At 38.0% G+C, this 26,018-nt stretch overlaps 1 protein-coding gene across 2 annotated transcripts; it reads right to left on the bottom strand.

The window, feature by feature from the left end:
- Positions 1-1,669: 1,669 nt before the first annotated feature.
- On the bottom strand, positions 1,670-25,311 carry LOC135474782 (DNA ligase 3-like). 2 transcript variants are annotated; one of them, XR_010445008.1, is made up of 22 exons: positions 24,713-25,311; positions 22,906-23,031; positions 22,182-22,367; positions 20,856-20,962; positions 19,269-19,313; positions 18,799-18,885; positions 17,014-17,093; positions 16,121-16,198; positions 13,528-13,690; positions 13,091-13,246; positions 12,492-12,623; positions 11,706-11,785; positions 11,099-11,186; positions 10,348-10,425; positions 9,588-9,711; positions 8,602-8,966; positions 7,780-8,088; positions 6,909-7,013; positions 6,617-6,702; positions 5,653-5,725; positions 2,488-3,315; positions 1,670-2,429 (listed from the first exon to the last, which is right to left on the bottom strand). XR_010445008.1 is itself a non-coding variant. In XM_064754378.1 (21 exons), exons 1-21 carry the CDS (start codon positions 25,227-25,229, stop codon positions 3,214-3,216), a joined length of 3,087 nt encoding a protein of 1,028 aa, XP_064610448.1. In that variant the 5' UTR covers positions 25,230-25,311; the 3' UTR covers positions 1,670-3,213. The 2 variants fall into 2 exon arrangements, 1 of the variants encoding a protein (XP_064610448.1); XM_064754378.1 differs by having other exon boundaries at positions 1,670-3,315.
- Positions 25,312-26,018: the final 707 nt, after the last annotated feature.

Raw genomic sequence — 26,018 nt, 5'->3', positions numbered from 1 at the left:
CTGGTTGGCTGCTTCACACGAGTAACCCATACTTGTTCACTGCCATCGTGTCCATTGTTGTTCCACTTTCTGTTGCTTCTAGTTACTTATGCCATTTCACAGGATTGGATGCAGTTGCCTGATAGACATAAAAATAGGATACCAAGAGGTTACAAATAAGAAGCATGTGGGAAGGTCTTCCAGCAACCTGCGGATGGTCGTGGGTTTCCCCTTTTCCTCCCAGCATAATGCTGGCCGCCACCGTGGTATAGGTGAAATATTCTTGATTACGGCGTAAAACACGAATCAAATAAATAAATAAAAAAGCAGGAGAGCATTGTTGTGCAATCGGGTAAAGCAGTAACACTACAATGGCTCTGTGCAGTGTTGACATCATTTTCATTGAAAATGAACTTCACTGTTGTCATATTATTATAACTCGAGAGTTGCGTCGCTTTACACATGGCCGAGAAAAACCTTTGAAACAAAAGAAAATATTTTTGAACCAAAATTTTATAGGCAACTTATCAGTAAATGCAGGATTCTGGAGCTCCACCATTATTTGTATACAAATTTTTATATATATATATATTTTTTTTTATTCAGATGTAAGTTGTAAAAACATTGAAAATAAATACATTACTGAAGAAATGCGTTAATGAATTTTTTTCATAGTTTTAAATACCAGGTATGTGTCTTAGATATTTCACTCCTACCCACAGTCTTATCCAGGCGATGCATCAAGACAAAATTTGCAGGGTTGGGTGCAGTTTTTAATCCAACTTTATGCATATTGGGTTTTCTGTATTTTTTTCTGTTGGTAATCTGTTATCTGCACTCAGGGGACTAACTTTGCAACTTGTCCATCTGACTGTTTGGATCAATTGTAGACTGTGCCATAATTCTGACAGCTCAGTTGTGCAAAACTCCCAGAATGCTTCTTGTTAAAAAGTTATAAGATACAGTTGTACTGTTGGTTATGAAGCAATAAAATCTGTGATACTAATGGCCTGCTTGTATTGAAGCATTAATGATGAGATAGTTGGTGAGATAAAACACAATAAGGGACTGTGAAGGAATCTGATCATAGTTGAATAGCGCATTGAATAGTGATCAGTGGTTCTCACCTCAATAACTGAGCACCTTGTGCATCACACCGAGGACATTGCCAGAAGAAAATCCTCATGATCTATTGCAGACTCACTTGTCTGATTTGTCATCTCCATTATCTCATTATTTACCAACAAGGATTACATTACTCATCCTGAACCACCATGTCAGAACTTACACTTGGTTGTGAGTTTCACCACTGTTTAATGGCATTTAATTCATGAATTTTTCACTTACCCAGTGGTGGATGAGGTAAATCACTTGCCAAAGGTTAGTCGCCAAAAAACTTTCCCACTTGTGATGCAGTGGTACCATATACAAGGCACCGCAGACCGTGTAAATGGCTTTACATGCATCCTAGGCCCCAAAAGCAGGGTGAGCGGGGAAACCCAACAGACCAGGATTGAACCCATACTTCGTGTGTCTCTGCGATCGGAAGTTGCATGTCTTCACCAGTGAAAATCACCACGCCAGTAAAGATAGGGTATGTAGAAATTGTGCAAAGATCATTGGAGAAGAGAAAACACATTAAACAATAAAGGCACAATACAGATGTACAAAGATGAAAAATGAAGTACGATTTATTTGTCTATGTAATGAATGATTAATGACATTAGGATGTGTGGAAAGATGAAAAAATGAATGGCTTAATCAAATATGAAACAATTCATGGATTTAATTTTGCTTATTCTGAATTCATAATGTCCAAATTTCATGTACCCTACACAACACAGACTAAATGAGGACAACATTAATGCTAACGTAGCATGCATGAACATTTACTACGTTCACGCCAATGCGGAGTCGAGCAAAACCTACACATATACACAGGATGAATACAGAGATGTATAAAAACAGAACGTGTACAGCGCTGTAGTAGTTATCACACACGAACCAACAGAAGTGAAATGTCAAATCTGTTTAACTTTTGATGATGGTAACTTTGGAAGGCACTTGTTTCATGCAGATAGCTGTATATATGCTGGATCCATGGTTTGTGTGTCAATTTTTATAACATCTGCAGCTGTACTATTTGGTTATTCTTGGCTCTTCATCCTGTCAATCACTTGTCAGACATGGTAGGTTTCAGAGTACTAGACCAATGAAATGGCTAGAAAGTAAATTGAGCACAACCCTCTTCATTTCTGTCGTATGTGTTGTCGCCCCCATCCATAATCAATGGAATTCAGTTATATACAAAAAAATTCACACGTTTTCTAGCGTTTTCATTGGTCAACAAGCCTCGGTCATGTGATAAACCAGCATAAAGCAGACATCAGAGCTTGATAAGCTCCAGTTCCAAATTATCAGCTAGACAAATGGCAATGTCTAGAAAAGTCCTCAGACAAACATAACTGACTTCATGCTTCTCCTCTCGCAAGTCAAACAGTTAGGAACCTAAACCTGGTTTCCTACACACACAGGGTACATAACACGTGACCAAGTGTCAAAACGATTTGCCACTTGTCAAAAATAGCAGTTAATACAAATACACATTTGTGTATAAACTACATGTATCCACTTGCTCAAATATGTAAATCAAACCTTATACCACCATAGTAAGCTGTAACCACAACCAAATTATATCATTAAAATTGAACAACATTTCAAAAGTATGTCATATTAAGAGACCCCCTCCAGTGGCCCAAATGGTTAGAGCATCCGGCTTGAAGTCAGGAGACCAGGGATCAAGCCGGAGTTGGATCATATTAAAGACTTTAAAAATGGTACATGCTGCCTAACTAGGTGCTCAGAGTTGTGGTCAAAGCAAGAAAACAGGACTGGTTGGCCCGGTGTCAGTATAGTGTGACTGGGTGGGGGGGTCATGTCTTGTGTTTCAGCAGGATACTTTTGGACATCATGTATACGTACAAAGTGTTACAAAAATCTAACCCTGTTGAATCGCAAGTGGTATTATAAATATTTGTCACAAATTCTATGGTTTTCACACGTTTCTACACCAAATAATTTGTTACATCTGTGCGTTTAAGGATGAATCACGGCAATGTCCTCTGTAGTTCATGCAAAACAAGAGATAAGATGATCATGATATATGAACCTCCAGTCAGATCACAAGATGAACGTTGTGCACATTTCCGCCTTGTTCCCAAAGTCCTACATATATCAGGGTTTGTACTTGTCCACTGGGACTAAGGTTTTCTTCCTGATACATGCCCACAACCAAGCCGATGTCACACACACAGTAATTCCATTCTTAGAAACAGGCTGACAAAAGGAAACAATACATTTAATTAGATAAAAGTGATTAGCCATGCAATATTATTTAATAATAATTAAATTTATTTTATTCATTTATTTGATTGGTGTTTAACGCCATACTCAAAAATATGACACTAATACAATGGCAGCCAGCATTTATGGTGGGAGGAAGCCTGATAAATTAATTTTAATATTCAACAATAATAATACCAATTTAGATTTCATTAAAATTGAGTGAATGTACTAGTGTTACTAAGGAACCTCTGGGCTCAATCTCAGTTTGTCCTGGAACAGTCCCAAAATTGTACCATCCTCTAGGACCACAGGCTCAATCTGAATTTGCCACAGGACAATCCCCAAAATTGTACCATCCTCTACGACCAGTGAACTTAATCTTAATTTGTCACAGGACAATCCCCAAAATTGTACCATCCTCTACGATCACTGAACTTAATCTTAATTTGTCACAGGACAATCCCCAAAATTGTACCATCCTCTAGGACCATGGGCTCAATCTGAATTTGTCATAGGACTATCCTAAAATTGTACCATCCTCTAGGACCAGTGAACTTAATCTTAATTTGTCACAGGACAATCCCCAAAATTGTACCATCCTCTACGACCAGTGAACTTAATCTTAATTTGTCACAGGACAATCCCCAAAATTGTACCATCCACTACGACCAGTGAACTTAATCTTAATTTGTCGCAGAACAATCCCCAAAATTGTACCATCCTCTAGGACCATGGGCTCAATCTGAATTTGTCATTGGACAGTCCCAAAATTGTACCAGCTGTAGGGCTAATGAGCTTCATCTCAATTTGTCATAGGACTATCCCAAAATTGTACCATCCTCTAGGACCACAGGCTCAATCTGAATTTGTCATTGGACAGTCCCAAAATTGTACCAGCTGTAGGACTAATGGGTTTAATCTGAATTTGTCACAGGACAATCCCCATAATTGTACCATCCTCTAGGACCACAGGCTCAATCTGAATTTCTCATTGGACAGTCCCAAAATTGTACCAGCTGTAGGACTAATGGGCTTAATCTCAATTTGTCATAGGACTATCCAAAATTGTACCAATTCATTTATTTGATTGGTGTTTAACGCCATACTCAAAAATATGACACTAATACAATGGCAGCCAGCATTTATGGTGGGAGGAAGCCTGATAAATTAATTTTAATATTCAACAATAATAATACCAATTTAGATTTCATTAAAATTGAGTGAATGTACTAGTGTTACTAAGGAACCTCTGGGCTCAATCACAGTTTGTCCTGGAACAGTCCCAAAATTGTACCATCCTCTAGGACCACAGGCTCAATCTGAATTTGCCACAGGACAATCCCCAAAATTGTACCATCCTCTACGACCAGTGAACTTAATCTCCAAAATTGTACAATCCTCTACGATCACTGAACTTAATCTTAATTTGTCACAGGACAATCCCCAAAATTGTACCATCCTCTAGGACCATGGGCTCAATCTGAATTTGTCATAGGACTATCCTAAAATTGTACCATCCTCTAGGACCAGTGAACTTAATCTTAATTTGTCACAGGACAATCCCCAAAATTGTACCATCCTCTACGACCAGTGAACTTAATCTTAATTTGTCACAGGACAATCCCCAAAATTGTACCATCCACTACGACCAGTGAACTTAATCTTAATTTGTCGCAGGACAATCCCCAAAATTGTACCATCCTCTAGGACCATGGGCTCAATCTGAATTTGTCATTGGACAGTCCCAAAATTGTACCAGCTGTAGGGCTAATGAGCTTCATCTCAATTTGTCATAGGACTATCCCAAAATTGTACCATCCTCTAGGACCATGGGCTCAATCTGAATTTGTCATTGGACAGTCCCAAAATTGTACCAGCTGTAGGACTAATGGGTTTAATCTCAATTTGTCACAGGACAATCCCCATAATTGTACCATCCTCTAGGACCACAGGCTCAATCTGAATTTCTCATTGGACAGTCCCAAAATTGTACCAGCTGTAGGACTAATGGGCTTAATCTCAATTTGTCATAGGACTATCCCAAAATTGTACCATCCTCTAGGACCACGGGCTCAATCTGAATTTGTCATTGGACAGTCCCAAAATTGTACCAGCTGTAGGACTAATGGGCTTAATCTCAATTTTTCATAGGACTATCCCAAAATTGTACCATCCTCTACGACCAGTGAACTTAATCTCAATTTGTCACAGGACAATCCCCAGAATGTACTATCATCTGGGACCACTAGATTTATTCTTTGGATTCTGGGATACAGCCAATGGTTAACAATGATACAACACTTTTAAAGCAGTAGAAATTTCACTCACCGATTTTCCTTTGTCAGAAATAATATGGGTAGCCTCAGACTTCTCAACTTCAGACACCACATCACCGTCAAATCTTGCAATTGTTAAGGAACAAAATTTGTGCCTGAAATTGTTTAACCATATCCCTATCATTCCTAACTAATCCCCAACACATGTAATTAGAAATATGATGGGTGTTGCTCAAAATCTCTTTTTCCTGATGTATTTGTACATCAGAAGTTTTACTATAGGTTCTGAAGGTCACTTGTCAGTTGCCAAGTTTAACATAAGATTAAAAAACACTACCAGACTAAATGTACATGTATATGCATGTACGCATCGATGAAGTATCCCACACGAAAGTTAAAAAGCAAAATTTGTTGTCTTTGTAATATTCCATAACTGATATATCGCAGTTCAGAGTAAGCAAATTGCACACGCTGAGAAAGCGCCACCACATTACCAAATGTTGATCAATCAAGCACGAGTTATCCCTGTAACCCAAGAACAGAAGCAGTTCATATGCTTACATCACACGAACCCTGTTTTGCCTATTAACCATCTGTGCATGTGGTATGAGTGACCTGACATTGTGTTTCCCGTTGCTTGAATATGGCGCAACCCAATTCCAGATTTAAATTCCAGATTAAGAATTGATCTTTTGAGTTACATAAATTTAGGTCTGTTTCTACCTCCTTTCCTGAAGAAGTCAGGTTACATACATATTTTCTGTTAGGTTTTCTTTTAAACAAGTTTGAGCAGGAAACTTCCTTGTTTACTAAACAAACCAAAGCAATGTAATGTAATTTCTGTGGTTAAAAACACTGCTGTGAAATGTTTACCACAGAAACAAAATGTCTACCATACTGAAAGAAACAGACATGGGCAGATAACTCCTTGTAAAGTAAAGCATTGTGGGATACCTGTACATGTTAAGTGGCTAAGCATGGTTAATAAATGAAAAGGTCAACACTACAAAGGATACGCAATAATATATCTCTTCAGCTCTTTAAACTTCTCCAGGTTGCTAGGCAGATATATTTTGACCCCTCTGAATACATCCGGCAAATTCTGAAAAAGAAGAAAACCATACTTGCCAATTTTAATTATATATTCAACTGGTGTTTTACACTGTTGTCAAGGATATTTCACTGTCGTGAAAACAGAGCAGAATTTAGAGGTAACCAGTGCAACAGACCTCCTGGAACAGCCCCAGATTACAAAGTGAAGAGAATATGAAGAGTGCATGTATCCTTCAATAACCCTGGAATACCAACCTTGTTTGGGGAGTATGCTGGAACAGCTGGGGGATGGCCGTACTTCTCTCGATGCTCTGGGTTGGCCTGATAACAGTCCGCTCCATAGCGACATATCTGTTTGGCCTACATGTAGTGCAAACAAACAACATCCATTAATTTAACATCTACACAAAAGCACACAGATAAGTAAAAACCTTATTATTTTACTATTTGCTGTCATCTTCTGTCCTCAGTGGTAAGTAATCAACAGCGTTTGTATGGCTGGTCATGTAGTCTTACATAAAGTCCTTGGCATAACTTGTCTTCCACCAACACGGCATAGACACACAGAGTTTGTTTTCAGGGTGAAAATCACCTTGAGCTGGTATTTCGGTTTTCTCCAACGATCAAACCCACTGCTGTTGTGTAACTGAAATATTCTTGCATTAAATATTAAATATTAGTGTAATAAATAAATAAAAACTTATGATGAACGGCAGGCATTGGGGACCCGTCGGCAGTAGGACATTGACATAATTTAATTGACGTCAGATGTTCCTTTCCCAGATCATCACCATGATGTCATATTAAACAGAATACAACGTTACAGTAGAAACTGACACACTGTAACATAACAGACGTTGTGCTACAAACCATTTTTGGTATAACAATGGTTCAAGTCCCTGCTTCACAAAAGCACCACCTCCTGGGATTAAAAAATAAGCTCCCTTCCCATTGGTTGTAACAAACACTTCAAAAAACTGAGAAATCTATTGATTTTGAAATACCTTAATCACAATTACAAATCAGAGGACACAAACAGAAAGGAAAAAGAAATGTCCTAAATCACAGAAGTGTGAGTACACATTTTTACATTTCCATGTTCACATGTAACCAAATCACTAACAACCTTTTTGTTTGGGGAATCTGTCTCCACATCTATTTTGCGTTTCACTCCGACATTATCTCCAGCATCATTCTCTCCCTCGCCAGAAGTGACCACTCCATTCTTTGCCTTAGCTGGTGTGCTGTTGTTACTTGACATTGATTCTTTTCTTGGTGTTTTCTGCGGAGATGATAAGTTGGACTCTGATGGATCAATTTCCATGATGTCATCATCACTGGATTTATTGGTCTCCTCTTTTTTTGCAAATTTCCCTTTTCTTCCTTTCGCCAAATTTGGGAAGTCACTTGTCTCCTTGGACTGCTTAAAGAGTTCCTGTCAAGGGAGATAACCGTAAAATCCATTCATACCTATTGTCCAGGCTTGTATAGGGACATGTTTTCTGGTGCAAAAGAAATTATTAATCACAGTGAAAATAAGAGTGATTTGAAAAGTAACACAAGGTTTTAACATTTTCTCACCACAATATGGTTGAAATATTTAACTTCTTGATGTGGTGTTGAGAAGTAATCATTCATTCATTCATTCTTATAAACAAATGTATTAAATAAATTAATTGTCAGGTTGAAGTAAGGTCTGCGGGTGAAGGAAACCATACAGGACTTAATCGATATCATATATATAAAAGTACGTAGCAAATTTCCTGATATTAGGCTATCTACAGATAAACCTGGATTTCAGCTGGTGAATTGTGAAACAGCACCATAAGTCATACACAATATAAAAGAGGTGGACTCTTATGTATTTATAATTTAATGAGCTCCATCATCTGTGTTCAGAGCCAAAAACAAAACCCTATTGCCAGTTTAGCTTACAGCAGAAGCATACCTTTAACCTTGGTAGATTGGTGGCTTCTTTCCAGTCTTTATCATCTCTGAATTTCGTCAGGCGAGGAAAGCGAATTGAAATACCCCCAGCTGTGTGGCTTTCAGACTTGCTGAACTCTGCCCCAGTGATCTCCCAAACTGGTGCCGTTTTAGGGTCAGCCACCACAAAATCCGGAATGACGGTTTTGTTGATTTTCAGCCAATCAGGTACCTTTCTTTGGTCTTTGCTAATTTTGACCATTTTCAGTTCTGTCTGAAGTCGTTCTAGAGTTTTGTCGTCAAATCCATTGCCCACCTTGGTCACAGTGCACCATTTGTCTGTAGCTGGATCATGGACACCAGTCAAAAACACTGACATTATTCCTCCTGGAACAAGACAAAAAGCAGAATGATTTAGTTCAACTCATGCATGGACTTAGGCAAAAGCATCATTTTTTTCCACCAATTATTTCAGCAGATTGCTGACCTATTTTTTTTTCCCCCAGTATATAGTGTTTCCAGTGTTTTGCTTCTCTGTATATTCATTGTGCTTCTCCATTTCAGTGTACAGTTGCTATATTTGGACAAGCTTCCAAACTCTTCCCTTCCACATTATTCAGAATGTTACTTGTTCTACATGTAATACATATTTGCAAATTTCCATTTCATTAAACAGAAATTGCTAGAGAATTAGAAAACAGAGATCTACTTAATTAAACAGTGGTTGCTGGCCTTTATCTCAGGAAACCATGGTCACTCATTTGAGTTAACAGTGCTCATGAACCACTATATAAAAAACAGTGGTTTGTGCCCTTTATGTCAGTATACTGTGGTTGCTATATTCCAACATAGTATATTCCAACATTTATTTCAGCACACAGTGATTGCTAACCTTTGCTTCAGTACACAGTTATTGCTAACCTTTATTTCAGTACACAGTGGTTGCAGACCTGTATTTCAGTACACAATAGCTGCTGACCTTTATTTCAGTTCACAGTGGTTTCTGACCTTTGTTTCCAGAGCCGTAGTAACCTCCCAAGACGACAAGATCTGCCGTGTCTGCCATGCTTCCCTCAGCCAGGTAATCCTTCTTCACCTTCAGCCAATGACGCTTACCTGGCTCATATATACTCTAAAAATATATTGACTGATTGATTAATTTAGGTACAATACTATTTTAAATGCAATTTTACAAAGACCACTTTTTTTTTTAAAAAGTCACATGCTGAATTGTTGTTTTAATCACTCAAAAAATACAACACCTAATACAAGAACTAAGGGACTATAATACTGAACTATCCAGAAAAACGTCTGACTGACACAATACTATCCAAAAAATCATGAAATTACAAATATCAACTTTCGAGTTTTTAGAAATCTTAAAGGATATTCACCAATTACTCTGAACTTTTGTTGCTGACAACGTGCCTGCCTGAATATATCTGTTTACAGGGATGTATGTATTCATTACTTTGAATGGTGTTTTAATCCATGCCCAATCTGTCCCTTAAATGACATTATTGCACCATTATATACCATGCTGATTCTTCCAGCCATACAGTTTATGGATGGAAGAATGTGTTTCTTAAAACTGTTATTTACACTGACATGTATTAACATGGGATGAGGGTTAACAAACATTTTCACAGGTGAGTTTCCATTGTATTAAACCATACTCATTAATTCCTTCACAGGAAGTTCAACCCGTAGACTTCAAGAAATCCTACAGAAGTACAGTGTATACGAGATTCTGAAAAAAAATCCTTACATTGACATCCTTTAACACCAAGCCCTCCAAGCCCTCTCTGAATACCTTGGTCATCAGAACATTCAGGTCATCAGGTTGCTAGAACACATAAACCACATGTTTCATTTACAAGACAACTGAATTTTCTTTATTTATTTATTTTATTTGATTGGTGTTTTGCGCCGTACTCAAGAATATTTCACTAATACGACGGCGGCCAGCATTATGGTGGGAGGAAAACGGGGAATTTTCTTTAAATTCAGGTCTAAATTATGTACATGGCTCCACAGAATTGAAACAAAACTATCTGTTATTTACACATATGTATACCACTACATGTACATATGCAAGTTTTATTGCCATTTCAACATAACCTGTACAAAATAATCAAATTTGTACTTCAACTCATGGCCTTCTACAAAGAGCTTGATTCTCACTAGTACCAGAATAATAAAAAAGATTGGTGTAGGCAGATTTGTAGTTTACTGTACACTCTTCAGCTTTTTCACATGCAATCAAGGCGTTTATTCTGAGGAAATTATTCTACCTACAATAAACTGATACAATTAAACTGTTCTGAAGCCTGAGAAATTGGCCAGCCCAACTAATGTAGATTTAGTCTCCAAAACCAAACATAAAAAGTGAATAAATCGCACATATGCAAAAAGGTTGAGAAATTAAAGTACTACACATTGAATAATCTGAGCAATAAGAATGATTTTCTTCCAGTAATGTGCACAAATGTTACAACTGATACAAAAACAAACCTTACTCTGATATACTGCATTTCTGAGAACATCACATGATTCTTTATCTCTATCATCTCTTCATGCAGAATTTTCCGTCTTTCCTTGATTGGTCTATTTTCAAACAACAGGAAAGGCATATATTCAACAAAACAACAGGCTTCAATAATAAAATACACACTAAACGTACAACAGTTATGTAGACATAAATAACTGATTTATCTGATTTCCATAACTCAACATGACCAGCATACTGTTATCTACAAGCCGGAATATCTGGATTTCCTTCAGACACAGAGACAGAAGGGAAAACTTATGGCAGGTTATATAACAGATGTTATTGGACTATTATTATCATCATTATTATGATCTTCACTCCAATAACTTACGGTTCTTTAAACCTTAAAACATAAAAAAAAAATTGTTTTTTCTTTCTTTTCTTTTTTTCTTAACAAAAGAATCCATTAAGAAATACATGTATTTTGTTTCTATGACTACAGTATTTTAACAGGCAATGGTAATTAGGCAGATCAAGCCTATAAATATGGCACATTTTCCATGTAAATTTCCCTAAAGTTCTGGAGTTATGGTTCAATATTTCCTATCAACAATTAAATGCATACAAAAACTCACTTGTCCATCAGATTTTCCCCATTGATATGTAAACAGTCAAATACAAAGAGACACACATTGGCATCCTTGAAGGCTTCTTTCTGCAGAAAACAAACGTTAATTTGTCTGAACAACTTGATGTAAGACTTACTATAAAGCAATTGAACCACTTTTAAGTCAACCATTACTTTAATGCTGTAGGTCAGATTGAACATCGTGTCACTGTTTTAATAGATTATGTGAGAAAGGCAAGTAATTATATTTATTTGGTTGGTGTTTTAGGCCATACTCAAGAATTACATACTCATAAACAGCAATAAGGTTTATCTGTGGGTAAAAATCAAGAAAAAAAAAAACACTGCTACTCCTAAGGTAGCTGAAAAATCTAAATGGTAAATTTATCTGAAGGCCACCAAGAGCTGGACTGAAACATGTGATCTCAGTGGTCAAAGACTAGTAAGACACAACCAATGGGATGGTCAAAGACTAGTAAGACACAACCAATGAAATGGTCAAAGGCTAGTAAGACACAACCAATGGGATGGTCAAAAGACTAGTAAGACACAACCAATGGGATGGCTCTGCATGTCTCCAATGAGACTTAGAGCTTGACCAACAGGAAATTACATTGTCTCTAATAAAGCAGCCCAGAGATGTGAACTCAGTGGCACTATATTGAAACACAAGATAAGTACAGACAAGAAAGAGAAGAGCATGAGGAACTCAAACAACATAGATGACAATCATCAACATCAAACTTTAAATAGGCTATACATGTACATGGTATTGTACTAGATATGTACCCACCTTGTGTTTTCCCAGAGTGCCAAAGGGGAGGGGCTTACTGGTCTGCGTGTCAATCAAGAGAACCTCACTGTCCAGAATGAGGTCATCACCTGTAGGGAAAGCCTTTGGAATGTACTCCTTAAAATGATTCACCTATAACAGAAAAGAATTCTTTTTTTTAAAGTTAATTTTTAGTATTACTTTATGAGCTCTCAAGAATGACATCTCAACAAAGGATAAAAGATCCTTCAATACAACGTAAAACACCAATGAAAAATAAAATAAACAACACAGGATACAAAGTAACTTACACATAGGTCACTTGTTTAATCCTGCAATAAAATGCCGACGTGAGCTTGCGACACAATAGGTATATAGGATACTTTATAAATGCATAAGTGGGAAGGTCTGTCAGCAGCCTGCAGATGGTTGTGGGTTTCCTAGAGAATCTGCCTGGTTTCCTCCCATAATGCTGTCCGCGGTCGTATAAGTGAAATATTCTCGACTATGGCGTAAAATGAAATGAATAACTTTATAAATGCGCTTCAACCATCTGAGCCAATGAGAACGAGGAAAGAGCGAGGAATTCGACAATGCAACAATTTTATAATAAAAAAAACCTTATGTGGTAGGACAGGTTTCAAGCTGCGGCTGAAGTACTGGAAATCTCCCCCTTTCTTGTGAAGCTGGACTCTTTCTCCGTCATACTTAATTTCCGCATAAAATCCATTTGGACATTTCCTCATGGCTTGCTCAACAGATCGACAAGCCTCTGCCTGCAGGTATAAAGAAGAATTAAACATGATGATATTCTAAGACGTGTGCTTTCTCCACATCTATCACAGTATTCCAACAAAAGATTTATCTTCATTCCACAATTATAAGGCTGAAATCAGATCTTGGGGGTTTCCTCTGGGCTCTGTTCGGTTTCCTCCCACCATAATGCTGGCCGCCGTCGTATAAGTGAAATATTCTTGAGTATGGCGTAAAACACCAATCAAATAAGTAAATAAATAAATAAATCAGATCTGTTTTAGGGTTTATGACAAAGGCTTACCAGCATAGGTAAGACTGGAGTCATAAGGGAGGCTCGCACGCTCAGCTTTTTTGACATTCCAGGTTTGCTCTCGTTCTTATTCGCCAGAACCCGATCTACAACATCTCGTAAATTCCGCGAGGCCTGAAACGCCGCATATGCGTTTTCATCAAGTCCATCAAGTCTATAATAAAAAAAAACATTAGACACAGAATAACTAATTTCTATTTTCATACCCATACTTTGTGTGATTTTAAGATTTTAGTACTCTACAGGGTTTGTTTAAATATATTTTGTAAATGATCTCTTTTCAATATTGCGTTTTTAGAGGTTAATCAGGGCTGGTGATCTCTAAAAGGAAAGCGGATTTATTAACATTTTTGAAAAATGTTCCACCCTGAAATTAACAGAGCTCTTTGTGAAACATCTCAGTTTCATAATATGATGATATGACCAGATTTCGCTGAAAAAAAATATTTCGTTTTGCAGTTTTAGTAAAATATATACCTTCTACAATTTCGGACACTGTTGATTATTCCCACCCCAACGACCAGTTATTTAAACTTCTGAGAACACCGTCGAAAGAGGTGGCTGATCTAGTACTGGAATTGTAACGGAAGTGCCCAACACAGCAGGTATTCAGATGATAAAATGCATTGAATCAAAATGAATCCCATATAAACACACGCCAGTACTGATTGCCACTCATCGAACGTGACAGGGTGTTATCCCGTAAAAACACAGGCCAGTACTGATTCCCACTCATCGAATGTGACAGGGTGTAATCCCATAAAAACACACGCCAGTACTGATTGCCACTCATCGAACGTGACAGGGTGTTATCCCGTAAAAACACAGGCCAGTACTGATTCCCACTCATCGAATGTGACAGGGTGTAATCCCATAAAAACACACGCCAGTACTGATTGCCACTCATCGAACGTGACAGGGTGTTATCCCGTATAAACACACACCAGCACTGATTCCCACTCATCGAGTGTGACCAGGTGTTATATCCGTAAAAACACACTCCAATACTCATTGTACTGATTCCCACTCATCGGGTGTGACAAGGTGTAATCCCGTCAAAACACACACCAGTCCTGATTGTACTGATTCCCACTCATCGAGTGTGACAAAGTGTAATCCTGTCAAAACACACACCAGTCCTGATTGTACTGATTCCCACTCATCGAGTGTGACAAGGTGTAATCCTGTCAAAACACACACCAGTCCTGATTCCCACTCATCGAGTGTGACAAGGTGTAATCCTGTCAAAACACACACCAGTCCTGATTCCCACTCATCGAGTGTGACAAGGTGTAATCCTGTCAAAACACACACCAGTCCTGATTGTACTGATTCCCACTCATCGAGTGTGACAAGGTGTAATCCCGTCAAAACACACGCCTGTCCTGATTGTACTGATTCCCACTCATCGAGTGTGACAAAGTGTAATCCCGTCAAAACACACACCAGTCCTGATTGTACTGATTTCCACTCATCGGGTGTGACAAGGTGTAATCTCGTCAAAACACACGCCAGTACTGATTCCCAATCATCGAGTGTGACAAAGTGTAATCCTGTCAAAACACACACCAGTCCTGATTGTACTGATTCCCACTCATCGAGTGTGACAAGGTGTAATCCCATCATAATGAACACAATCGTGTGGATTATCAGGACTGAGCCAGTTCCAAATATATCCTCTTGACTTTCGGATGCTCATTTTCCTCTCCCCGCCACCCCCCACAGCTTATCAGCCCTGTCAAACCACCATGTGATTTGAACACCCACATGGCATGGTTGTGGTAAATCAAAGAAATTTCCACCTGAATCCAACTAGGGTGAAGCATAAGCCCTTCGGTTGTGCATCGGTTGAACATTGTGTTCTCATGTGTGGAAAAGGATACCTTCACAATATGCCCGTTACCAGCTTCATATTACAACAATTTTTAAACATTGTATTTCTGCAAGCTTCGAAAATTCAACATTAACAAAACAGATGAACTTATTTTGATTGACCCATTCTTTGGAATAATGAGTCGTAACTATTTTGAAAACTCTCCCCAGGTGTACCCAGCTTTGTTTTAGGCAATATTTCTCGTTAAACTGTGAGTGAAGACTGAGTAGGTATATTTCAAATTCTGAATTTTTTTGTTTCTCTTTTAGTGAGCCAAAACAAATAAGACCTACTTTCAGGTGATTTTGACACCAGAGAAAAATGTTGTGAATCCAACAACATTGACTGATTTTGTTGGCTTATTCAAACATGTACAGGGCTCAGCAGTCCATAGAAAATTGCTTTAGATTGATCATTTATTTGGTGTTTCCACTGTAAAGGGCTGCAAGCTATCTGATCTGTTAAGTCTACAGGAAGTATTTGATTGTCATGACAACTCTGGCGCCCACAGCTGTGCATATCACTGCCCAAGTGGAGTGTCAAGTTTCCACATGTGGAGGCGAGGCTTTGATGTTGAGTTAGCCCTGAATACGATTCCCCCATTTCACACCCCCAAGGCTCATAGGGACATCTCCACCCACCTTCCCCAATGGTTAAGCCTTAAATCCTTTCCGAAATTTTGGAAGAATTATGGTAGAGTGGAAAACTTACATATGTTTGGCACCGGCATTTATTCTGATGTCGTGTTTTATCAGCCTGACAATCATCTTCAAATCATTTCCTGTGCTCCTGAAATGAAACAAATGTTGACAATAGGACACTATCTATTATATTCTCGATCAATAAATGATTAATGAAGTACAGATTAATTATGACAGCAGAGTGACCTCCCTTCAAAGTCATCATATAAGAGCACATTGAAGCAAAATTTTGAGTTTCGACTTTAATTGTCGATGGCATAATCTTTTGATACAAATAAAAATTATGCCTATCTTTTTTTTCTGACATCCTGATGAATAATAAATTAGAAGACAGAAAACATTCTTCCTCAGCTATGATGCACTGTCACACGTGGATAATTTGTGACAGGAATACGGCGCAGAAACTGCTGTACAACTTTTAACTTGACTGACATTTTAACTTTTTGTTTATTTTTTTCTCTTTAACATCAACGCTAACACTTATCAATTATGCAACAGTAGTGTGGGTGGAGGACACTGGAGTAAACCACTGGTCAGGGGGGAGACTATGTATTCCATATTGCAGCTCATCAAAGAATATATTTGATTTTTTTATTTGATTGGTGTTTTACGCCGTACTCAAGAATATTTCACTTATACGACGACGGCCAGCATAATGGTGAGAGGAAACTGGGCAGAGCCAGGGGGGAAACCCATGACCATCGGCAGGTTTCTGCCAGACCTTCCCATGTACGGCGATGGAAGATGATGTTTTTAAACAGACTAATTAGATCAATGCTTTTTAATACGTTCTATTTCCACAAATGCAAACATGCATTCACATACATGTACTGATGCATCATACAGGGCACAGGTACCTTAATCGACATGCAAAAACCAACAAATCTGGAAACGTTCAATTACTTTTTGGCTATTTTGGTGAGAATCTTCTGTTGGTCCTCTTCTTTGGTAACCCCAGCTAATTCCTCTAACAAACTGTCCACCTGTCAATCATACATATATAGCTCTATTTTCTATTTATATGACTTCGTGAAGCAGTTATTTGTTTTATCAACTGTAAATCATCCACAATGTCATGGAATATTTCAACAACTAACCACCCATCTCTGTATACCCTGAAAACAGATGACTGACATATCTGGAACATCCCTATGGAGAAAGCGGTAAGAACCATATTGTCCATTTTTACTTATGCATGTATAAAATGCTGAGCCATGGCCATAAAATATGTATCTGGTTCACTGTATTTTTGTAACATGGACACAAAACCTGATAATGGTCAAAGGCCCAACAGTCAACAGTTGAAGAAAACCATCACTTCAACTATGAGCCAGCAATCATCCCTACCGCCCCCCCCCCCCCCCCACCTCCCCCACCTCATGGGGTTTCAATGGGACAGCAGGTTTTAGACACTATTATTTATTTCCTTCGGTACCCCCGACCCACCAAACAACCATGAACAGCTTACAGGATTATTGTCCACATTTAGCTACTGGTCCTAATTATGTAAGTTATAAATGCAATTAATTATGTAAGTTACCTGTTTAAATAGTGTATTACCATGGGAGGACTTCTCAGAAACATAATAATGACTTTAAATCCATCAAAAACAACAGACTTACTGCCCTAGCCGATCTCCAGCCTGCCGCCCAGTGGGTGACATCATAGATGGGTAACCAAAGTCACAGGAGCAATTATACTGCCATATCAATTTGAACCCGCTGTTAACGACGTGGAAGTTCCAATTTAAGACATCGACACCTCTGGCCAGGCGTCAGATTCCCTTTTTTCCTCCAAAGTTGAATTTGATCTGTGCTCAGGTATTTCAATCTGCATGGGCAATATGGACTTGTATGCTATCGCTTTATCTTGTGTTACACTGTACATTTCGCAGATTTGTCTTAAGATTTAACACTTATGTGCTATTTTTTTCCTCCGTTTAACAATAAATATCATTTTCTATTCCCCAAGGGATTCTAATTTCACATCTATATGCGATGGCATATAACTGTTGGCATTCTGAATATTCGATACCTATCTAGGGGCTTATAGGCTTGTACAACATAAATACGTGTACAATGTAAAGATGTAAACACCAGGGTTAGTGTAGAGAGATTTACTATCTATCAGTTTTCAATTCAATTAACAGTATCTTATAAATACTGTGTGCAGGTGCTGTTGTGGAAATTCATTTGTATTCCTCTCTTAGCTTTCAGCTGTGTAATATTGAGAACAGATACAGCTATTCATGGTGGGTACAAAATCCTTCCATCTTGTGCTGTAAATTCACAGGCCTTCCTGAGGGCCAAATTATCTGGAAGACACTTGAAATAACTAGCTCCAGGGGTCTTCGATAACTTCTTTTTACAACCGATTGGAGAACAGCACACCATTTCTTGAGGGAATTCATTATGCTTGTTGTCACTGTTGTAGGTTTTTTTACACACTAAATGGTGAAGCTCTGACAGCTCATACAGGTTGGGATTGTATAACGTAATTCAGCAGAGACTACTGAGAGATGGCAGAAAAAATGCATAAAAACAGCCTCATTAAATGCCATATTACTCAGATTTACATACTCTTTTTCAGTATTTTTTCACACTCAATAATTTATACAGGAGGAGTTAATTATGAATAAATAGAAAAATCTTGCATTAATGTTTTAATAGCTAACAAGTTCACACCCACCTCTTGTAATGACAAAGTGCTTTTCTTCGGTACTGGGATAACTTTATTCTGTTCGAAAAATATCCGAACTGTTTCTGCCACATCGCCCTGTGAATAAAAAGATGAAATTGCAAAATTATACCCTTAAGATAAATAAATAAGCAAAAAAATTTAATAACAGGTGATTCAAAATTATTTAATTATTTAACTGTTTATTTATTTATCTGAATGTTGCTTTACACCATGCAGAAGGCAGGTTTAAGGTTGGGTAAACTACAGTGAGAGATATAGAATTGACGCTGATTGGCTCATACTGGAGATACGATTTCCTGGGTTAAATCCTGCAGCCATGGTCATGCTTGAATAAATGTACCATACCTAAAATTCAGCTTAGGCAAGGTATAGCCTGGACTTGTTTATCCCTCACACCAGCCTACCAGAATTGATTCTGTACACCTTTAAGGTTTTAAAACAGTCACACTTCCGCTTACCTGTTCTAGGTCTTCCACCATGTCCTTTAAACTTGTTCCAAATGCCTGAAGCCAAAACACAAGGTAATTAAGTGAATATAATTCTGCCTCAAAGGCTGAACACATCTGGGAAATTGATTTTAAGAAAATCTGAGAAACTTGTCACCTTATGTATGGTAAATGACCTGAAGTTTCGCATGTGAGTTACTGTTGTTTACTTTCACACAGTCTGAATTGGTGGCAAGATGACAGAGGTGCTAACACGCGTGTGTAGGTGTCCATTTGATCGTAATTTAACATCATTGCCTCTCCTGGTAGGTCTAGTTTGCAAATACTGATTCGCGGTGTGCTAAATTCTGCTACAGCTTTGTATATGGAGAACCCTGCAGTTTAAAAATGGATATCTGACATGACACTCCACATGCTGAAAGGTGCTGGGTAGTCATGCTTAATCTCCATAGAGTTTTTCCCAAATTCCCATTATCACAAAATAACAATAATAAAATGATGAACCTGTTGCTAAGGGCATGTGCTGAAATTAGTATGATTGAAACATGACCTGTTGGTTGTAGGAGTGAAGACTAACTGCTCAGTGAAGTGTGAGCTTGTTTATTACATTTTTGAACTGTCAGTATAATCCCCAGACCAGCCCTGATGCTCTCCTGCGGTGCTCAGTCAGTAACAACCACAACCAATGCAATGAATCATGGGATACACTTTCCAAGTCCCAGGGCAAAACTTTAGATCATTGACAGATCATTATAAAAATTGTGTGATTGTTTTTAGCTTTATTAATAGAAAAAATTTCACAGCATTATGCTGAAAAATAAGTCAGATCTAAAAGTATTCAAGAAAGCGGATATCTGGGCACTTTGCTTGAATGCATCAGCAGCAAGGGCAGCATGTTGAGAGGAGTGGGGTGCTGCTCTCTTCTGCTTTCTGCTTTAACTCTTCCAGTAAAGAACTTGCAATACTGTAAACAAGCACTGAACTTCAGACCAGCTCCTTAAACGCCTCCAGTAAAGAACTAGCAATACTGTAAGCAAGCACTGAACTTCAGACCAGCTCCTTAAACGCCTCCAGTAAAAAAACTAGCAATGCTGTAAGTAAGCACTGTTGCAGTTCAGATATGCTTTAACTCCTCCAGTAAAGAACTAGCAATACTGTAAGCAAGCACTGAACTTCAGACCAGCTCCTTAAACGCCTCCAGTAAAAAACTAGCAATGCTGTAAGTAAGCACTGTTCCAGTTCAGACATGCTTTAACTCCTCCAGTAAGGAACTAGCAATACTGTAAGCAAGCACTGGACTTCAGACCAGCTCCTTAAACGACTCCAGTAAAAAACTAGCAATGCTGTAAGTAAGCACTGTTCCAGTTCAGACATGCTTTAACTCCTCCAGTAAGGAGCTAGCAATACTGTAAATAAGCACTGCTGCAGTTCAGATATGCTTTAACTCTTCCAGTAAGGAACTAGCAAAACTGTAAGTAAGCACTGTTATTGAAGGAAATGTCTATCAGCTTGAAGAACTTCAACAGCCCTCCAAATGACAAACAGATAGGGTAAGCATTGCACTGATTGTGACTCAATGGCTATGGCTATTGCACTTACTTGGCTGTACAGCTTCACGAGCTGTTTGTTGTTCAGGTTATAAACACTCTTAACCACTCCCGGCAACAAGAGTTTCATCAAAAGGTAAACATCGCCTTGGAAACCATCTGAAAATGGGAATCTTGTTCACATCAAAAATGATCTTTTATGGTTTACCACCAACGGACCTTCACGTGGGTATTTCTTCCAGCGGCCTGCGCACGGTTGTGGGTTTCCCCGTTTTATCCCACCTAATTGCTGGCCACTGTCATTAAAGTGAAATATCCTCAGTACCCTTCCAAACTCCAATATACAGATATATAAGTATATAGATAAATAAATTTAGCAGTCCGGATTATGTTGACATCAGAATATCACCTTATCAGAATTTACCTGTCTTTTTAGCAAAGGTTACTGTCCTATCTGAGTAGAGTACTCCCAGTGTCATTAACTCAAGTATTGACCATTAGCTAAAGCTGGTATGTTACACACTGTAAACCACTGGCTTTGTTAAAGGAGAACAGAACATAAACATGACGCCAAAATCAGATGAAAGAGCATAAAAACTTATTTGCAAATATGATCTTTAATATTTTTTTGGATTTTTTATTCAAGACAAAAGGGTACTTGAAAATATTTTTGTAAGGTGGGTATTTGGGACCAGCTTTTGGTATTTATCGTTGTTACATAATAATGTTCTAAAAAGGATATGATGTTTGTCTAATAAATTTATTTAAATGTAAATTTGTTGTTTATATCAAAACATATGCATTTAACCTAAATTATGATAATATTTATGAACATATTAGAAATATAAATATGACCCAAATTGAGGTTTAATATATTTGTTAGCTGAAAAGAACAAATTCTAGTGCAAAAATATTTATTAAACCTGTCTTACATCCCCATTATGACATTATTAAACAAAGACTATAAATACCAAAAGGTGGTCCCAAATAATATTGAAGACCACAGTTAGGAATAACTTTTCGCACTCTTTCATCTGAACTTGATGCCATTTTTCTCCACCATTAAGTTACTGACAACCTTTTGCATATGTGATGTACAGAGGTGCGCACCATATAGGTGGAAGACAAGAAGCCTTCAATGAACATATAGTACATATCCCAGTAATGGCAACTGTTTGTCACCTTTGCTCCAACAGCAGAGACAGCAAAGGAATCCATAAATTCCTCATCTAAAATCGGAATGGAAACAACACCCTATGTGTCACAGCCCTTCATTAAAAGACAAGCATCTTACTCTATCAGCTACAACCAATTTCCCAATGATTGGGCAAGGATCTGATACACATACAAATGAATGAATTCTGTTAAATTCTCTCACCTCCTCTGCTTCCCTTTCTCAAGTAGTTTGAGACAAGTTGTGTTTTCCCATTATAGCTATTCTCTTCAGCAATGTCTGCACACAACCGTCGAAACTGTCGGAAGGAGTTGTCCTTCTCTTCAAATTCCGATTTCCCATTCTCCCCACTAGATGGCGCACCAGAAGGTGCATCATCACCAGCATCATCTAGATCCAAAAAACTATCTATTTAATAAATGATAATGCTTATAAATTCTTCTAACGGATTAGACGAATAGCGACCAGTATCCAACTTGTGACTGAAGGACAGACCATATCCTGTAAATACTTCAGACTGACTGCCATCTGTCAAGTGAAAATTTATTCGTGTTTTTATTTCATGGTGAAAAGCAACTCTAAATCATTTGCCATAGAATGTAGCAAAGCATTGAAATTTGGACATATTACAAACATACAGGTATCTTGTGAAGTATGAGAAAGACTTTAAAATCTGCTGAACATAATCTGACCTTAACACAGGAAACCAGTCACCAGTTACATGATCAGAAGACAGACTGAAATTATTGAAATTTCACCAGCGTTGCTATGTAGTTTCATACTTATACTTCACAGACATTAGATATTTTACAAAACTTGGATGACACATGCATTTGTGCAATGGTTCACTTAGTAACACCTAAGTCTTTTTTCCACCAGGCCATTACACTATGGCTGCCTTGTAACATGTCCAGCACAGCAAAATTACCTGTTCTGGTGGAGCTCACAGCTGAGGTCGGAACTTCTGTCTTAACTTCTTTCTTCGGTGTTACGGTTTTAGGCAGTTTTGCCTGACCAGCTGCTTTTTTTTTCTGCGGCGAGCTTTCAAAAAACTCTGAAGAGCAAAACAGAAAATAAAAAATGTAAATGTAAATTTAAAGTGACATGGTCGTCCAAAATTTTGACTTTTAGGCCAACTCTGAGAGTGAAGTCTTAACAAAGTTTTAAAGTTCATTCATAAACTAAATCAATCACGTTGAAATAAAAAATATTCATTGAGTGAGTGAGTGAGTGAGTGAGTGCTTGGGATTTAAAGTCGTGCTCAACAATTTTTCAGTCATAGGATGACGAACGAATTCTTAAGGTGTATGTAATGTACCTCCTTGTTGCAGGATGGATTTCCACTGCTCTCTTATCTAGTGCTGCTTCACTGAGGCGACTTACCGAAGGCAAGCAAGTCGTCCTGCCAGAGCCATTATACTGATAAGGGTCAACCACTCGTTGCACCATCCTCTTCATGCTGAACGCCAAGCGAGGAAGTTACAATTTCCTCTTTTAAAGTCTTAGGCGTGACTCGACCCAGGATTGATCCTAGATCTACTACACCCGAAGAGGACACTCTACCAACTTTTCTGTTCACATGGGTAATATTCATTGAGTATGTAGCTTGTATGAGCTCCGGGAAGTACTGCCATTATTTGAATTCAACACAAAGAAGGCAGACCATTTTGCCTCATTAATATTCAGGCAGAAGGCCCGAAGCGTTCGGAAAGTTCCCTATGACAGTCGACGAACTCGGATAATTTCGAATATTGATACACAGATACAGAGTACAGCAGCTTTAACACCACTGAAAAAAGTAACAAATAATCTTCTCATTAATCTAAGAGTCAGAAATGCATGCCTGTTCAAAGTTTAACACCCCCTGCCCATAACAACAACATTTGCACCCACTTATAAAGCACTAGTTTTGTGACATCTTCATGCTTCATGAGACCCTTTTCTTTCTTCATGGTACTCCACCGTTCAAACTTACCACCAATTATAAATCTAGACTTGCTTGTCAACCTATCAAGGTCTTTTTTTTGGCCTCTTTTTGGCCGATCCTTTCATGAATGAGCCATAAGTCTTTCTTTTACACGTGCAATCAGCTATGTTTGTTTACATATGAAGACGCATGCTTGATGATGCCAGTGAAATGACATCACCTCACTTAAATATTCTGGCAGAATTTTCAGTTTTCTTATTTTCTTTATTTTTAAACAGTCACTTAAATGTTGGGGTGGGATTAATGAAAAGCTTGTGATTTTTACTACATGAGAAAAATACCCGATACTCCTGACATTCTGTAATAACACAAAAATACTAATAATATTTGGGCAACAATGTCACTTAAAGAGTTACAGCTATATTGTATATAAAGGTTAAAATAAAAAGAACACTTACCCTAAATGTCCATAAATTTCGTCCATTACTTAACTTGCCCAATTTTTCCGGATTCTGGGAGTTTTATTGATTTTAGAAAAGTGTTTTCAGGTTTGCTTGGAACATGGGATGATATTCTACTGGAAATTTACAAGTTTCATCACCAAAAATAATGTTTGATGACATTTATTTGCCTCTACAAAGTGCACTTTTGTGGGCGGTCATTGAGGGTACATCTATCAACTGCTGTGAATCCTGGGGTAGTATTGAAATTTGTCACTATGACAGATATCAATTAACAACACGTTACACAACCATAATATTTATTATCACAATAACACAAAAAGCTTCAACCACAAGAGAAATGTTACCTTTAATGAGTTTGTTAACTAGCTTCTTGTCCTCATCTTGTAAGTCTGTAAAGCCTTCCAAATCATCAGGCTCCTCGATTATCTTTGTTGATGCTCTGGCTCTTTTAAATGTTTCAAAGATGCATGCGGGATGATGCCACTGTTTCATATCCCCACCTCCGTCTCCAAAAGGATTAGGTACTACTTTTCCTATCCTCAGACTTTGCTTGGCTATCTTCTGTTTACACTTTTTACAACTTGAAGTCCCTAACTTTGCATATCCAATAATGAATTTGTTTTCAGCCATGGTGAAATTAAAAATGTTGCAGTCACACAATGGCAATTTGTAATTATCTCTCCAGTGATATGGGTGTTTGAAGTCAGGGATATGGAGAGGAAAAGAAGGAATGGAGTTATGTCTGAGTGGATGACACACTTCACTGGCTGTCCTCAAATATTGCTTATTGTGAATATGTCTTACAAGGAGCTTTAAGCTCGGCCGCAATGAAGTACAAAACTTTGTTCGACAAGAAATCATTCAACCTCCAACAAGCATTCAATGTCATCTCTTCATTTTAACCTGTAAATTAAAAAAAAAGAATGATTTAATGCAAAAAAAATCTGGTCGAAAAAACACCAGCATACTGAACTATTTTCTGGCAATGAACTGTTGGAGCGAAACAGAATAGAAAATAATGATTTTTCATTTACAGGATATAGCCAATGCAATATATGTGAGTTACCACCAGTTAGGGACTGCAGACATTATTTAGGAAGGACTTATCACACTTGGCATTCAGTATATGGTTTGATATAAGTTGCCGCTGTGGCTTTAATACTATGAGTCCACCCCTGGCTTGCCATGAAATTGTTAGTCTGCGATTGCTCTGGCGTTTATTTGTTTGGTAAAATGTGTTAGCTCAAGGATATAGTCCCAAACAAACGTCAGAGCACTCTCCATTTAAAAACCTGATGCAGTTGCTGTGGCAGTTGATGATGGCATTTACAGTACAAAGTAACCTTCAAATACATCTTAACGGACTGAAGTTCGTTTCATGAGTTGCAAAATGAGCCAATATATGCATTTACCGGGCAAAACTCAAATAAATTATGTTCACCAAGACATTCTTTGTTTCTCTGCCAATTTTTGCCATATTCTGTAGCTTTTACGACTAGTAAATCCAAGAAAATTCATAATTGTGACTTACGCTCACATGCTGTGTTGCCATCGTGAACCAATAAATCATGTTGTTGCTTGACGCGCACGCATTGTTAACCTTCCACTGCAACTCTATGTTTTGATCAGCTGGCTGTCAGTTCTGACAGA

The sequence above is a fragment of the Liolophura sinensis genome, chromosome 9, assembly GCF_032854445.1.
Source record: "Liolophura sinensis isolate JHLJ2023 chromosome 9, CUHK_Ljap_v2, whole genome shotgun sequence".
Classification (NCBI taxonomy): Eukaryota; Metazoa; Mollusca; class Polyplacophora; order Chitonida; family Chitonidae; genus Liolophura; species Liolophura sinensis.
This window is presented reverse-complemented; position numbering and strand designations above follow the sequence as displayed.

Excerpts from the sequence above, each read along its gene's own strand:
- LOC135474782 (XM_064754378.1), bottom strand. The coding sequence starts at position 25,229 with ATGATTTCTTGTCGAACAAAGTTTTGTACTTCATTGCGGCCGAGCTTA. Across the intron at positions 17,094-18,798 it reads GCACTTTGTCATTACAAGAG|GTGGACAGTTTGTTAGAGGA; the intron begins GTGGGTGTGAAC and ends TATGATTGACAG. Across the intron at positions 8,089-8,601 it reads CCAATCTACCAAGGTTAAAG|GAACTCTTTAAGCAGTCCAA; the intron begins GTATGCTTCTGC and ends CTCCCTTGACAG.